Raw genomic sequence first — 15375 nt, forward strand, 5'->3', positions numbered from 1 at the left:
TGTCAGATCCCATTATCAACAAGGAACACCTCCAACTGATGCCAGAGGAGGCCTTCTTCCTCTCCTTTGGCCTTGGGGTTCTGGAAATCACGGATCCTGCGTCTGGCAGAGTGCTGTCGCGCCAAGACCTCTTTAATCTGTTCCGGCAATACTCTTACTTCCCTCCCCGAAACGGTCCAGACGAGCCTGACCTCGAGCCCGATGACGGATTCCTTGTCCATTATGCCGTGTACCATCACTTCCGATCTTTGGGGTGGGTGCCTCGAGCGGGCATCAAATTTGGAGTCGACTGGCTGCTGTACGCCAGGGGACCGGTGTTTGACCATGCCGAGTTTGGACTGATTGTGATCCCCTCGTACTCAGATGCTTGGTGGAAAAAAGAGGGCAAACAAGGCCCTCGGAAACCGTGGTCATGGCTGCACAGCGTTGTACGAGTCCTGTCCCACGTCACCAAGAGTTTGGTGCTGATCTACGTGGATGTGCCGCCTCCTCACAAGTTTGAAGAAGCGCTCAAGGATGGCATCACGGAGGCCATGAAGTTGTACAAGGTCAGAGAGGTCATGGTAAAGAGATGGTCGAGCAATCGAAACCGATGAATGGACTGTTGATGCCTATCTCATATTTCTACGTTTTTCTTTTCCTTTGCGGTGTCTTTGTGTGTAACATTACGGCGATACTTGGGGAATTCATTGCATGTGCAAATGCTATGGGATACACGTCGGCGACAACGTGTGTAATGTATACGAGAAACGATGGAACGAATCTGGATCAAGTCACAGATGCATTTAAAACAAAGAGTTGGCGCAATGTCCAAGAGAAACTTAAGTTGATTGATAGCATTTTGGAATAGCTGAATATTGAAAAATTGAAACATATTTCATATAATGTACTTTAAAGCATGTGATTGAGACACCATGGATGTAAGTGATGGAGGACCGCTGGGCTTCCATTGGGCCGAGGAGGTTGACAAAGACGAGATGTTGATGAACAGACAGGCCGTAGAAACAAGTATGATATAGTAAAGAGATAAACGAAGGGGTAAAAAAAAAGATAACATAGTACCAATCATTTATTCATTATTGTTATTATTATTCTCTCTCATATTGTCTGTTCCACTTCGAGGCTCATGCTCTTTCAGCAACAGCTTGTTTCAACAGCTTTGGCTCTTTCTCGGTCAGGCGGATTGTGCCTCGGTCCACTTGCCCGCTCTTATTAGCGCAACCAAAACATGCGACTTCACAATTGCTACGATCTCAAGTGAATTCTTTCGTTTGTTGCATTGACACCTTTAAGAAGGCATAAAGTGATTTATTTCTCACTTCTGTTCTATAAAAAAGAGGTTTTTTTGCTGTAGCCATGTTATCCCTGGCTCGCACTTCTCGGGCCAGAGCCGCGGCATCGGCAAAGGCTCAAGCTACTAAAGCCATGGCTTATCGCAGCGCTCACACAGCAGCGACATACGGCGGTTCAAGAAGGAGACAAAGACAGCAGAAGCCAGATTCAGAGCCGGAAAACGAGTACAGGCCGCAGCAGAGGAGGATCTTGGCCAAAGAAGCTGGGCCGCAGCAGCAGCAGACTTCGGCGGCGCGGTACTGGCCTAAGCTGGAGATTCCGAGGGAAGCCAAGCGCTTCACCTTCACCGATGAGACGTCCAAGAGGGGGCCCACGAAGGTTGCTTGGACGGACAGGTTTCTCTTTGTGGAGGATCCGGAGACGGAGAATGGGAGACGGGCGCTGAAGCCGGCGACGTTGAGGGATAGTTGCGCTTGTCCGCGGTGCAGAGACACTTCATCTGGCCAAAAGACGTATTCCTCCGTCGAGATCCCCGTGGATATCGGCCTGCAAAACGTCAAGCCTACGAAGAAGGGGCTGGAAATCACTTTTCTGCGCGACATCCCGCGGTTTGTTGAAGATGAAAGCAAGCCTCACGTCATGCTTCTGCCGTGGGATTCCGTCGATCTGTCGCTCAAGAGAAAGGGCATGGAGGACGTCACTCTGCCTCGTCAGCGATCTGTCCTGCGTCGTACGGGAGTCGTATACTGGGACCGCGAGACCATCGCCCAGCAGGTCCGGCGCATCGACTACGCAGAGTTTATGAAGGACGACAGCGAGGCCTTCTGGGACGTCATCATCGACATTTGTCGCTTCGGCCTCGTGTACCTCAAGAACGTGCCCCGGGACGAAGACTCCATCGTGCGAATCACCACCCGCATCGCAAACATCCGCGAGACCTTTTACGGCCGCACATTTGACGTCCGCGCGAAACCAAACGCGGAGAACGTCGCTTACACGAGCGGGTTTCTTGGGCTGCACCAGGACCTGCTGTACCTCGACCCGCCGCCGATGATCCAAGTCCTGCACTGCATGGACAACTCCTGCGCGGGCGGCGAATCGCTCTTCAGCGACGGCGAGCGCGTCGGCCGGCTCCTCTGGCCGTTCCTCACGAGACACCGCATGTCCCCCCTGGCCGAGCACCACGTCCCCTACCAGTACGGCAAAAACGGCTATCACTACTTCTCCTCGCGCCGCGTCATCGACGGCAACGACTCCGGCTTCACAAACGTCTTCTGGTCGCCCCCCTTCCAGGGCCGCTACCTCAGCCCCGTCAAGGACATCCGCCGCTGGATCGAGCCCGCCCGCATCTTCGCCTCGCTGATCAACGACCCGGCTGCCATCCACGAGCAGAAGATGGAGCCGGGGGAGTGCGTGCTGTTCGATAACTTGCGCGTGCTGCACGGCCGCAACGCCTTTGACGCTGGCGGCGGAGGGGCGAGGTGGCTCAGGGGCGCGTACATTGCCGCTGAGGATTTTCTGTCGAGGGCTGCTCACATACCCAAGGGATTGGCGGAAAAGTATCGTGGGGAGAGGCCGTGGGCGCCGGCGCTGGCGCAGAAGGCGTTGAGGGAGACGGCGTGGCATGAGGATGTTGTGAGGAGGATCAAGGAGATTGATCCGGCGTTGGAGGACTGACCGTGATGATGATGACGATGATGGTTGTATATGATCTGAGACGCCTTACCAAATAAGCACATGGCAAAAAGAGAAAGAAATATGATGTAAAACGTAGAAAGAGTATATAGAGACTACCTATTATAGCCTCAGATGTACATAACCTCTCATAAGAATTCAGACTAAGCAACTTAGAAGTGACAACGAAAAAACAGCCGAAAGCAAATTCCCTTTTCCCCTCCGTTTGGTGCGCCGTGCATCATGACAATTGAAAAACTAATGCTACTACATCTCGTCGCAAGCCTCCAATAGCCGAGCCTCTCTGTTGGTAGCGTTGACTACTACCACTTCTTTGCCTCAACTCCTTCGGGAGGCACAGTCTCGACTTTCTTACCCTTGACATCATCCCAGTTCGTGCTCAGGGAGGTTCCATTGCTCTCCGTGAAGCTCTTCATCATGGCCCGTTGCTGCTCAGGGGTGGCGCCTTTGTACAGTTTCTTGAAGAACAGGTTAACATCCTTCTCGTCATCTGAATTTTCGTCGGCCCCGAACTGATCCCAATTTTTAGGACCACTGCGTGAAGACGTGGGATAGGCCGGTGTCGCAGCTGGTGCTGGGGCCGCAGCTGGGACTGGAGCTGGAGCTGGAGCTTTCTCGGAACTAGAGTAGCAACAACATGTCAGTCAATGATATACCAACGTCAGTATGAGGATGCCATATAAAAACTTACGTTGTTTCCACGACCTGAGAACTGGAAACTGGTGCTGCTCGTTTGGCTGATCCATCACCCTTGAGGGTTGCCCATTTGCCAGGCGTTTTCTTGGCCAAGCTCAGCTCAACCTTGTTGGGCGTAACGGTATACTGGGACTTGGCAGGAATAATTTCTCCCCACAGGTCAAGCTCAAACTCCTTCTCGTCGCCGTTTGGATAGACAACAGGATCCAGACGGACCGAAGACTCTAAGAACTGGACTTGGAGCTTCTCCTTGTTCACACCCTTTGAGAAGATTGAAACTGACATCTGCGTGTTGCTTTGGAAATCCTGCAGCCGCAGCGGGGTGTCTTTGGGAACTGCAGGTGTTTCTGCTTTGACCTCTGCCTTGTTCACCTCCACCGTCTTTGCAGTCTGAGCTTTAGCAGCCTCCACCTTTCCAGCTTCCACACCGACCTTGGAAGACTGATGGTCGGCGAGGCCCTTTTTCTCGGGAACCATAGTTGTCGTCAGCTTCCTTGCGTCGTCATCCGTCGGCAGCTTCTCCATGGCCGACAGGGCCTGGATTCGCATATTGCTAGCCATCCGCCATTCCCTAAAGTGCGGCCTGTTTGCCGCCGCCGCAGCCAATGGATTTTCCCCCTGCAACGTGCTGTCCTTCTTGCCAATATCATCGTAGCGAGCAGAAGCGAGTGCTTCGGCAGCCGTCACGGTCCAGAACCCTTTCTCATTCACCAACTCCAAACCGGGGTCCTCCTTGGGCACTGCTGGACCACCCTTGATGATTCTCATGCAGTGCATAAAGCAGTAGTCGGCGTTGGCGTACTGTTTGAGCTGAAAAAAGGCCACTCCGCGACGGTACTGGGCGGTCGCCATGAGCTCGCGCTTGTTACGCTCTATGGCCATGTGCCAGGCAAGGTCGGCATCGTCGAGGGCTTCCTGGGGTCGCCCGAGCCCGGCCAGGGCCTTTGAGCGAGCAATCAGCCAGACTGGGCTGAGAGATTCCTTGAGCGCAAAGGAGAGCCTGTTGAGGGCCTCTTCCCAGTTGGCTGCGTCCACGGCAGCGAGGCCCTGCTGGGCCATAGTGACGTAGGACATGGTCGACTATGGCGCAGTGGGTTTGACAGTGACAGAGAATTTCTGGTTCCTGAAGATGCTGGAGGTTTTGTTTTGCTTGATGACGAAACCCTGTTCGTGAGAAAATGGTATTGGAAATGAAAAAGTTGTCAAGATCGAGGTGAGTGGCAGAAGGGCAAGATTAAATATGGTGGGGAGGAAAGCTGCAGTTGGAGTTTAAAGCTCTAGTGGGGTGAGGCGTGGAAGCTTCAATGCACTTCGGCGCCCCGCTTCTGCGTTTGCTGGGGTGGGCGAATCAAAACAACAAGAAGCATCAGATGCTGCCAACGAAACATGAAAATGTACAAATATTATTGGAACATTAAATAAATTGCTCCTATTTTGATAATCAACATTATGATATTGATATAATACGATTACATAGATAAACGGTAGATATTAAAAAGACAGACATCACTCATAAAGTATCTAAAGCATATGGCAGCCTCCCTGTAGAGGGCCGGAGAAACTCAAAGAAAGGCAGAGAAAATACTCTTTAGGCAGTACAAACGGCTTCAATTAAATATTACTTAGGTAAGTTTTAAAGCGAAAATACTTTAACGGTATTACACGCTGATAGATAAGGTACTTTAAGTCCCCAGCTTCAAGACAAAGAGCATCGTAATCATCAACTCATACATCCATACATCCATGCATGCGTCCGTTCATCCGCTTACAACTTCTCATCAGGGTATCTCTTTGCAAACATCCCCAACGCCTTGATGGTAAAAGTAAACTTGTAGTTGGGATACGAAATCATGCAAGACTTGTTAAACACGCCCTCAATGGCCTCCTGCAGCCACTCGCCGTTGGCCTGTTGGCGGCTCGCAATCAAGCGAATACCCTTCTTGATCGGCTCCACGTCCGGATATTCTGCCACCAGGAGCCCGATGAGTGCCCAGGCTGTTTGCACTACAAGGGACCCTGACTCGTGTTCGGAATATTTCATGGTTTCACACGCCTAGAAAAACAAGAACATGCGTTAGCAAGGAGACAAGAAAAACAAAGACGCCGTGTGTCGAGATTACGTGGCTACTCACCCGGTAACTTTCAGACCAGCCACCATCCTCGCGCTGCTTGGAAATGAGAAAATCGCAGCCTGCGCGGGAGATCTGGCTGTTAGAGTACGTCTCTCCAACCGCCTTCATGCTCTGGAGCGCAAACATGGAGGCATAAGTAAAGCATATGCCCCAGCTCCCATACCAACTGCCATCGTACTTCTGGTTGGTCCTGATCCAGTTGGTGGCCCTCCTGATGAACAGCTTTACATCCTTGGTTCGGTAGTCGGGCCAGTGCTTGTGGAAGAGAGACAAGGCCTGGACGCAGGCAGTCGTGCATTCAGGGTAGTCATATTCAATCATGATCCTGCCAAACACTTCAGCTGCGTTCAGCAGCTCCAGCAGCTCATCACCTCTTCTAGCCTCGTAGGATGAGACGGCTCCGTTGTCGTTCTGGTACAGCAGTAGCGTGTCCACGGAATCAAAGATTCGCTGGTCGTCTACCAGTTGCGGATATCCCTCCGTTTTCTGCAGCAAGATGACGGCCTTGAGAGCCTCGGAAGTGCAATCGCTCACGCCGTAGCCCTGGTCTCTGTTGCTAAACGGCCAGGCACCCTTTCGGGGCTGTCGATAGCACTTTTCTTGGTCTTTGCAGTTCTCTCTGATTTGGTGTCTGTCCAGGTACTCGAGGCCCTTGATCAGCATGGGTTTCCAGCGTTCATCTGTGTGCAGCCCGGACTCGACCACCGACAGGATGGCAAAGGAGGTATCCCAGCACTGGACGCCGTTTGTGCCATTGCACAGCAGTCCCTCGTCTTTTACCCACAAGTACTCTTCTAGCCTCTCAATATGCCTCTTGGTGCTGTATGCGTCAGGGCCGTCACGGATGTAGCATACGAGCGTATTCATCGGGGCGTTCACCGGCGCCAAGCACGAATACTCAGTGTTTGCATCTTCCATGTCGACAAGCTCGCCCACCCATTTCTCTCCCCTCTCTTTGAGAAAATTGAAGCGGAGGTAGGGGTTGTAGACATTGACTAGAACCCAATTGATCGTGTTGAGCAGCCATGACTTGGGATGGTAATTGTCAATGGCAGAAATGTCGTTTCGGTGAGTAGCCCAGTTGATCTCGGCGTGAGGCTGCACAAACAACTCTTGCTTCAACGCCCGAGTGATGTCCGTCTCTTCGCAGCTCCATCTCTTGGAATACAAGTATCCCATGGGCAAAAACACTTGTCGGATATGGATCCACCATCTCCAGGGAGCAATCGGGACCCAATCAGGGAGCAGCCAGATCTCTGGGGGCACAGGGTTCACGATATCCCAGTCCACCACACCCAGCACTGCGAGCCAAAACTTGCCCCAGTGAGGGGAGTTGAGTGCGCCGCCCAGCTTGTGCAGAGTTCCCCTGGCTTTGACCATGACAGGGTCCTCGGGGTCGACACCAACAATGCGGAGGACAACATAGTTCATGGCGGTGCCAAAGACTGTGCTTTCACCCTCGATATGTAGACCCCAGCCACCGTCTTCGGGATGCGCTCGTGCGGTGAGGTAGTTCTTGATCTCGGTCGCGTAGGCGTCGGAAATTGGTGTCTTGGTGACATACCAAGCGATGACAACACCGCTGAGGAGGAACATGGGGCCGCCGTACTCGCAGGCCCAGTGGCCAGAGGGCATTTGAAGCTTTTCAAAGAAGGTGAGGCCATTTTTAGCAGCTTCGAGCGGCGTCTCGGCCTTTGGGAGTGCAGGCAGATCCTAGTGTAACATCATATCAGTATCAGCGTTGCGAGTAATTCGATTTCTAGGGAGGGACAAGGCATACCGTGGGCAAGTTTAGAAACCATTTCTCGGCATAACTCTGCGGCCACTCTGCAGCTGCCTTGTCGTCGGCCAGATAATGCCACGTATGGCGGCTGTCGTCGTCCTTGACTCTCCATCGTGTGAGGTCTGTCTTGGCCTCCAGCTTGGGCCGCTTGGGGAAGCTGTCGGAATCTTCAGAGGCACGCTTGCGAGATTTGGCGCTGCCAGTATCTCGGCCTGTTGCAGTGGCCATCTTGACAAGAAAGTTGCGTGGGAGTGAATAGTGAATGACCGATTGGCAACGGAGGCCAGTTGAATGATTTATAATGGCGAGGGGAGAGTCAATGGCTACTCCATAGGTATCTTTCACATGCGAAGGGAACCAACAAACTTGAGCTTGGCCTCCAATTACCTAAGAGCCCCGTCCTGGTCAATTGGACGTTAGCATCTGCAATTTGTCTGATTCGGGCATTGGATCGCATTGCTTTAGCGCTATTACTGTGCAGCGACATCCCCTTTTAGAGGGCGGGGCGCTATAGCAGCGCTAAAAACTGCCTCCAATGTCAACAGAAAACTGCCCGTCAACAGATAATGCCCCTTGCAGCCGTCTTCGTATTCGTACCTGGCCTCACACACTTGCTCGGGTAGGATTCCGCCGCCAACACTCAACACTTCACGGACTGCTCAAAACCCCGACACTGCGTCCATTTGGCTTGTGATAGCCTCCAAAATCCATCATGGATCAACCAACGGGACTCAGAACAATCCGAGAAGCACGGCAGGTAATCATCCGGCCGGTCACCATGACGACATCCGCTGGAACTGTCGTCTCTCGCATCGAATCCATCCTGGAGGCTATCCTGGACTGCGTGGCTCAAGGACAGGAGCTCAGCATCGACTTTGTGTCCAATAGATCAGGATTAGGAAATAGCCCGCAAACGGTCCGTTTTCCAGGAAGGACTGCGGTGGAAGCCACAAAGTTTGGTACGCATCATTGCCCAAGCGGGTTGATTTTGCGATCTACTTCTCATCTTGTGTGATTTCAAGCCCGGATACTTCTCATCCTGCAGCTCGCCCACGATGCTCTCGTCTCAGGAACAGTATTGACCAAGCGGTTAGTATTAGAGACCTTGTGACTTGACTTTCCAAGATCGTGACCAAAATGTCTTGATACAGTCACATTTTCTACCAGCATCAGGGGCTTTTCGTGAGGCAAAGAACTGTAGACGAGCTGGTGGACAACCTTGCCTCTGCACTCAACGTTCGACGTGACGACTTGAACATTGTACGTTGAATATTCATTGGCTCTAGAATTCAGTTAATGGGTCTAGGTTGCATCTTCCAAGGGCGTTTTCTCGGGACCTCTGAGTATTCGGCTCCAGGACAACACAGTGATTGGTCCCACTACCGGAGATGTGGTTCGTATATTCACTCGCAACAACTATATACTATCTCTCTTTGGTCTGACACCGTGACAAGGGAATCGCATTGCCGTCAGCTGGGTCCATTGTAGCCATTAGCTGTGAAACCATCCGATGGATACTAATCGTTGAAAAAGATGTTTGTGCTTTTCACAAGTGTGTCCCAGCTTTTGTTTTACTGATCTTACCAAGGCAACGTATCGTTCTTTAACCTCTTGCCTGTTTTGGCAAACATCATGTCTTGGCCCTGGGCTCCTCATAACGGCATGTATCCCCTACGTTTGCTGCATCGTCATGGTAACTAATGTCAGGGGGGTAAAGGCAAAGGGATACCCAGACATGCTCACATGTGCGTTTGTGCAGCTGATTCGCTTCAATTGTCCGCATATAACAATCTTCGTCTTGGCTGATTACGACCCTGATGGACTCAATATTCTTCGACACTACCGCCTCAAGTCGGAGATTGCATCTGAAGGCTTTACGGCTCCGGCAATTCGCTGGCTAGGAATCAAATCGCAAGATCTCCTGGAGCGTGAAAGCTGTCTTGATTTGTTGAGAATACCATCTCCGGACAACTTACATTTACCTGATAGTCAGTCGTCCAAAGAAAGTACCGGCTCCAAAACCTCCATCTCGTCCACTGAGTGTCGTGAACCAATTTCACCCCTTTCAACACGAGATCGAAACGTCGCCGTTGGAATTTTAAAAAAGCTTGTAGACTCTGGAGATGATCCCACGGCCGTCAAACTTGGACGAGAGCTTCAGGTTATGTTGATGATGGGAATCAAGGCTGAGATACAATGGCTGGATGAAGCAGGCAATTTGACAGAATGGCTTGATACCAAGATTGGGCAGATGCTTTTGGGTGCTTGAAGACATCGAATAGTGGAAACCAGAGATGCCGACAATCAGACTGTGCCACGATGAGCTCAACAGTCATCACTCATCATGGAGAATATTTGCAGTTTTGAGCCTATGTGGAAGGATTATGAGGATGATGATCCCCAGAAGTATATTGCAAGCTCTGACTTACATCTGTATGTAATTCTTTGCGAAAACAGATTTTTAGACAGAGCAAGCTTGTTTCGTTGACATGGTTAGTCAAAATGTCCACTTACCCGGAACTTGACGCACAGTGCAAAAATCGCGGGGCATGATACCCGCACAGTCCCCTCCACATGAAAGAAATGATCTAAAATTTTATACATGCATTTTTGCAACCAAGAAGAGTGAGAACTCATTCATCACCATGGCGCCGAACCTCACAGAAGACGAAATTGATGACGTGGTGTACTTTGCCAGAGTAGGCGAAGATGCAGACCTCGTTGAGACCCTGACGACCCTGTCAGAGCGCGAGAAGGTGTCACCGGCTGAGATTCTGTTGGCCGCCAAGGATGAGGGCAAGTCAACGGCTTTACACATGGCGGCAGGAAATGGCCATCTAGGTAAGAAATTCAACAAATTCTCATTGGGCTCTAGTTGGACGTCCGTTATGAAAGCGCCTTTGAAGAGATATGAGGACAAGTCATGAATAGAAAGGGACTGACGGGGCATTCAGAGACTGTTCGCAAACTCATTCAGTACTTTGATGAGAGACCCAAGGAGGAGAAGCAGGCTTTCCTAGATGACGCCAATGAGCATGGAAACACTGGTCTGCATTGGGCAGCACTCGGAGGCCACCTGGACACCGTCAAGCTTCTCATGGCACAGGGCGCTTTGCCGGCAATCGCCAACGAGCGAAACTACGTCCCCCTCGACTTGGCCTACCAGAACGAGCACAACGAGGTAGCGCAATTCTTCTTGGCCTCTGCGGGCATGCTGGAGGAGAAGAACCAGGAGAGTGGACTGAACGGCGCCGTTGAGTCGGTGAAGCTTGAGGATGGAGAAGGCGCCGAGGAGGAGAACGAGGCTTCGGCATCATGAGCCTTGGCGGATGCGAGGAAAATTTTCATTGGCAACAGGGTACAAAAAATCAAGGGACAAGGCCGATATGAATGGGCCTGTCGCGGCAACGGCAAAAAAAGATACCACACGTGTATGTTCTTGGGGTGGCAAAGTACATCATTTCGCTTCGGATAGATTTCAAAGAGAATTTGGCTCTTGAGTTAAACGGGCTTGGGAAGATTGCACCAAGGTGGTATTCGCATCCAGCGAGACTTATCTTGGGAAATCTCGTATTCAGAGCTTGGGCGAGAGGTGGAAACTCATCCTCGTGGTTACTGGTGGGAAGCCATGGTAGCTTATGTTGGGTATCATGAGAATAGTCGGATGATAAAGGCGGGAAAAGAAGGATGGATGGTTTCGTGGCACATGAACTGCGGAGTATAGATAGAGTATGGGGTATTATAGAACGCTGATCGACTCGTATTATTGAAGCATATTCCGTATGCCTTTCCAATATCATGATAGAGAATCGATAGTAATAGGCGCCAAGGCGTGTTTGACACAGCAGCTAGTCCCCAATAGTCGCCCAATACTACGTAACATAAATGGGCTAACTCGAATAGAGGTATTGGCAGACATTTGGAGATATCCAATGCCGTTTTCCCTTTTGAGGGATTCAGGCAAAGATACGGAGTAGAGCCAGGCGGTGACCCCCACTGACCGATAAGGGTCCGGAGGGTCGAGTTCCCCCAGAAAGTGGCTATCTGATAAGTGGCGGCGAAAACTCCAGCAAAAAGTTGGAGATTGTTCGACAGCAATCCGCCTCGGTGGGGGTCACCCCGGAAACGTTGGACATAGGAACGTGGGATTTCCCCAGTCTTCGTCCCCGCGGAACGGAAAAGGACCCCTTCTGAGCAAATCCTCGTGTGTCTGGTTGGAAAGTGCCGATGCGGATTGGATTGCTGGGGTTCGCTGCACAAGAGGCGGCGACACGAGACTAGAACATATCGCAAACCTTCCCCCCATGCACTCTGGCTTCATCGACGGGGGCCAGCAATGAATATATGACCTGGATGGAGTCGTCACAGACCGCGAATGTCTTTACGACGACTCGCACCAGCTCGGGATCCAGCGCTGGCACGATCAGCGTCAACGGCAACGGCAGCGGTTCCAATACGGGTTCGGGCTACAAGCGCGCGAGTCGCAAAGGCGCGCCGCGGAGGTTCGTGTGCGATCATGCTGGCTGCGAGAAGATTTATTCGCGAGCTGAGCACCTGCAGCGCCATCAGCTGAACCGTAAGACATTCCTTCTCTCCTGACCTGAGCCGAATTGGATATCATTGCGGTGATTTGATATGACATGACGGCTGATTGTTTGTTTGCGACGACCATCAGACAACCCCAAGGAAATCTATCGATGCGACGTGGGCGACTGCGACCAAAAGTTTGTGCGCCTCGATCTCCTGTCGCGCCATAAGAAGCGGCACACGGCCTCGTACACGCCCAGGAATCGCATCCCCAGCTTCGACACGGGCGAGACCGTCAAGTCGCCCCCCGACCGCCACACCATCGCCATTCCGCCGCAGTCTTCCTACGGACAACAGCCGTCTGGGCCTCACGATGCCGCCATCCTGCTGACGCCCGAGTCCAACACGGCTCCCACTCCGGCGCCGCTGAGCCACAGCATGTCCAGGGCGAGCCATCAAGCCGCGACCTGGGCGCCTTCACTTGACGACCGCTCGGGCAACATGATGCGGCACCGGCCCAGCTTTTACGCGGCCGATCCAACCGCTCTGCCGGAGCCTGCGGGCATGGTGGGCTTCGGCGCGGTTGGATATCCCACCGACGACTCATTGACGCAGGGCAACTTTGCCGCATGGCTGTTTGATCCTCAGACTACGTATAGCGACTTTAGCATGGCAAGTCTGCCATTCCTTGAGGGCGGACTGGAGTCTACCTTTAACAACAACATTCACTACGACTACGAATCGCTCACCAGCTTGTCGCCCATGGACCAGCCTCAGCGGCTTTCTGAGTCATCGTCCGACGACTGGATCACCGAATCGAGGCGCCAGGAACTGCTTCACTGGTTTCAGACGTTCCGCAAGAAGCAGCCCAGGTACGAGCCATTGATGCCCAACCTGGTTCTCGAAAGCGGCGGCGACATGCCGGCGCTCAACCTCGACATGATGAGAGACTGTCTCAAGGAGTTTTGGGACAATGTCTCGCCTCGGCTGCCCATTATCCACCAACACACCTTTTCTCCGAACCGATGCCCCGTCCTGCTCCTCCTCGTCATGCTGTCTCTCGGCGCCGCATCGTTGCGTGGCCGCGACATGACGGGGCAGCTCTCCGAGTACGGCGCATTTGCCGACGTTATCATTTCATGCGTGAGATGGGAGATTCTAACCTCAGATGATTCTGCACCGCCAGCAAGCCTTTGGGTTCTGCAGGCTCTCTTACTCCTCGAATTCTATGAGAAGCTGTACACTTCTCGAAAACTGCACGAGAGGGCGCACATCTACCATCCTGCTTTCTTAACACTTCTCAGACGTGGAAGCCCCCTGATTGGCAGAACAGGCAGTGAATCTCCTCCAGAGCCAGACTCACTGGGACCCGATCGACAGACGCCAAACATGGCCTTGGATTCTCGGACGTGGTGGGCTCGATGGGCTGAGACGGAGTCAATGCACCGCGTGGTGTTTGCGGCCTTTATGCTCGACGTCATCCACGCTGCCATGTTTGGCCACGCCGCCGATATGGCTCCTCACGAGATTCGGCTACCTCTCCCTTGCGACGACAACCTGTGGGCGGCCAACAGCCCAGACGTGGTGCGGCAGCTGGATGCAAACTTCCGCATGTACGGCGTCAAGCAGGTGTCGTTTCTAGATGGGCTCAAGAGCGCGCTGCACGGTAAGGAGGTCAAGACGCACTCGTTTGGACGCATGATTATCATCTCGGGCCTGCTCAGCGTAGGCTGGCACTTGAACCACCGCGAGACTCATCTTAAGTGGCTCGACATTCGCACGCCGTCCATGGAGACGCAGGAAAACTGGCGCAAGATGCTGCTGCGTGCGTTTGACAACTGGAAAGGCAGCTTCGATATTGCCATGTCCGACTCCATCTCTGACGCCCCTGGCCACCGTGGTATTCCTAACGGGCCTATCAACAGTGCTTCGGTGCTATACCATTTAGCACACATCAGCCTCCACGCGGACATTGTCGACTGCCAGGTGTACGCTGGCGCAAAGCGTCTTCTCGGCCGCAAGGTCTCGTCTAGGGACTACTCCAACGTCATCAAGCGCATGAGTGCTTGGTCAACACAAGCATCAACGCGCCACGCCATCCTGCACGCCTTTAAGCTTCTCTACCGCGTCGTCGTCGATCCTCACCCTCGCCGCAGAAATAGCCCTCACCCCCCTGAACACTCCGCCATCCAGTACTCTGTTCGCAACGAACCGGATCCTCACCGGCCGTGGATCATGTACTACGCTGTTTTGGCCATCTGGGCCTTTGTGCAAGCTTTAGGGCGGCCACCGGGTAAGGGGTTTCCGTTGCCGACATCGCAGCTGGGACATAGTAGTTACGCGCGGATGGTTGAGTACGTGTCCAGTGTGGCTGCGTTACCGGAGCTGGATGAGCAGGCATCAGCTGTTTTACACGAGGGCTTACCTGATTTGCTGGATGTAATGGTGGACATTCTGGAAGAGGCAGATACGGAACTGCTAGTCGAAGCGCGGGAGCGGTTAAAGGTATGCAAGGAGATGCTCTTGGGGGGAACAACACGGCCATGACTATGAATCTGAAGACAAAGGCTCTATTTACACGAATATCTTTTCTTTTTCTACTCATGGGTACATCTCCTATCAGGGAGGGATGAAAATTTTTATGAGTTACATATAATTGTTGGGGGACACTTGGGGAGGAAATCTTTTTTCTCTGGATTTTATATTGTGGAGTTTGTTTATCAAGTTGGGGGAATTATTTGGACTTTGATTCATGTGCGTTCTTTAGACTAGGCGTAGGACGGGATTTGGTTAATGAATGTGAAACGCAAATTGCATATCCTCCTACTTGATGATCCTATGATTGGTGAAGTTGTCTTTTCTTTGTCCTTCGATGCTGCCTATTTTTCTACGTGAAGGTTCTATAATTGGTGGTTTTTGCTGTAGAATCGCGTCTTCTTTGTTTTTTAACGCCGCCTCTCCCCCTGGTTGACTTTATGATTGGTAGTTCTTGCTGTAGAGTTGCCTCTTCACCTTGCGATGCTGCGTACTCCCCTACTTGACTCTATGATTGGTGGTTCTTGCTGTTACGTTGCCTCTTTATCCTTTGATGATGGATACCCCCCTACTTGATGATTCTGTGATTGGTAGTCTTGCTGTAGAGTTGCCTTTTCTTTGTCTTTCGATGTTATAGAGATAATCTCTTGGCCCAGTTTCAAGTTGTTCATCGTGGATATATAAGTCACTTGCGTAGGACTATCGTCTACTGAA

The 15375-nt window shown here is 52.1% G+C and overlaps 7 protein-coding genes across 7 annotated transcripts; 5 read left to right on the forward strand and 2 right to left on the reverse strand.

Annotated features, from left to right (window-relative positions):
• Positions 1 to 38: 38 nt before the first annotated feature.
• T069G_00231 (uncharacterized protein) lies at positions 39 to 596 on the forward strand (the record flags this gene model as incomplete). The annotated part of the gene is made up of 1 exon (XM_056167441.1): positions 39 to 596. The coding sequence occupies one exon, from the start codon at positions 39 to 41 to the stop codon at positions 594 to 596; it is 558 nt and encodes a 185-aa protein (XP_056032757.1).
• Positions 597 to 2688: 2092 nt separating this feature from the next.
• On the forward strand, positions 2689 to 2970 carry T069G_00232 (taurine catabolism dioxygenase tauD, tfdA family domain-containing protein; the record flags this gene model as incomplete). Its single annotated transcript, XM_056167442.1, has 1 exon — positions 2689 to 2970. One exon carries the CDS (start codon positions 2689 to 2691, stop codon positions 2968 to 2970), a length of 282 nt encoding a protein of 93 aa, XP_056032758.1.
• A 320-nt stretch (positions 2971 to 3290) lies between these two features.
• Positions 3291 to 4758, reverse strand: T069G_00233 (SGS domain-containing protein; the record flags this gene model as incomplete). Its single annotated transcript, XM_056167443.1, has 3 exons — positions 3291 to 3609; positions 3680 to 3990; positions 4057 to 4758. The coding sequence occupies 3 exons, from the start codon at positions 4756 to 4758 to the stop codon at positions 3291 to 3293; spliced, it is 1332 nt and encodes a 443-aa protein (XP_056032759.1).
• Positions 4759 to 5449: 691 nt separating this feature from the next.
• T069G_00234 (prenyltransferase and squalene oxidase repeat domain-containing protein) lies at positions 5450 to 7827 on the reverse strand (the record flags this gene model as incomplete). The annotated part of the gene is made up of 3 exons (XM_056167444.1): positions 5450 to 5737; positions 5817 to 7529; positions 7597 to 7827. 3 exons carry the CDS (start codon positions 7825 to 7827, stop codon positions 5450 to 5452), a joined length of 2232 nt encoding a protein of 743 aa, XP_056032760.1.
• Positions 7828 to 8377: 550 nt separating this feature from the next.
• On the forward strand, positions 8378 to 9868 carry T069G_00235 (type IIB DNA topoisomerase domain-containing protein; the record flags this gene model as incomplete). The annotated part of the gene is made up of 8 exons (XM_056167445.1): positions 8378 to 8558; positions 8622 to 8688; positions 8751 to 8859; positions 8906 to 8992; positions 9054 to 9134; positions 9188 to 9259; positions 9317 to 9510; positions 9589 to 9868. The coding sequence occupies 8 exons, from the start codon at positions 8378 to 8380 to the stop codon at positions 9866 to 9868; spliced, it is 1071 nt and encodes a 356-aa protein (XP_056032761.1).
• Positions 9869 to 10244: 376 nt separating this feature from the next.
• On the forward strand, positions 10245 to 10918 carry T069G_00236 (ankyrin repeats (3 copies) domain-containing protein; the record flags this gene model as incomplete). Its single annotated transcript, XM_056167446.1, has 2 exons — positions 10245 to 10440; positions 10554 to 10918. 2 exons carry the CDS (start codon positions 10245 to 10247, stop codon positions 10916 to 10918), a joined length of 561 nt encoding a protein of 186 aa, XP_056032762.1.
• A 1034-nt stretch (positions 10919 to 11952) lies between these two features.
• Positions 11953 to 14673, forward strand: T069G_00237 (fungal specific transcription factor domain-containing protein; the record flags this gene model as incomplete). Its single annotated transcript, XM_056167447.1, has 3 exons — positions 11953 to 12175; positions 12275 to 13432; positions 13478 to 14673. The coding sequence occupies 3 exons, from the start codon at positions 11953 to 11955 to the stop codon at positions 14671 to 14673; spliced, it is 2577 nt and encodes an 858-aa protein (XP_056032763.1).
• Between the last annotated feature and the right edge of the window lie 702 nt (positions 14674 to 15375).

The sequence above is a fragment of the Trichoderma breve genome, chromosome 1 (genome assembly GCF_028502605.1).
Source record: "Trichoderma breve strain T069 chromosome 1, whole genome shotgun sequence".
Taxonomy (NCBI): domain Eukaryota; kingdom Fungi; phylum Ascomycota; class Sordariomycetes; order Hypocreales; family Hypocreaceae; genus Trichoderma; species Trichoderma breve.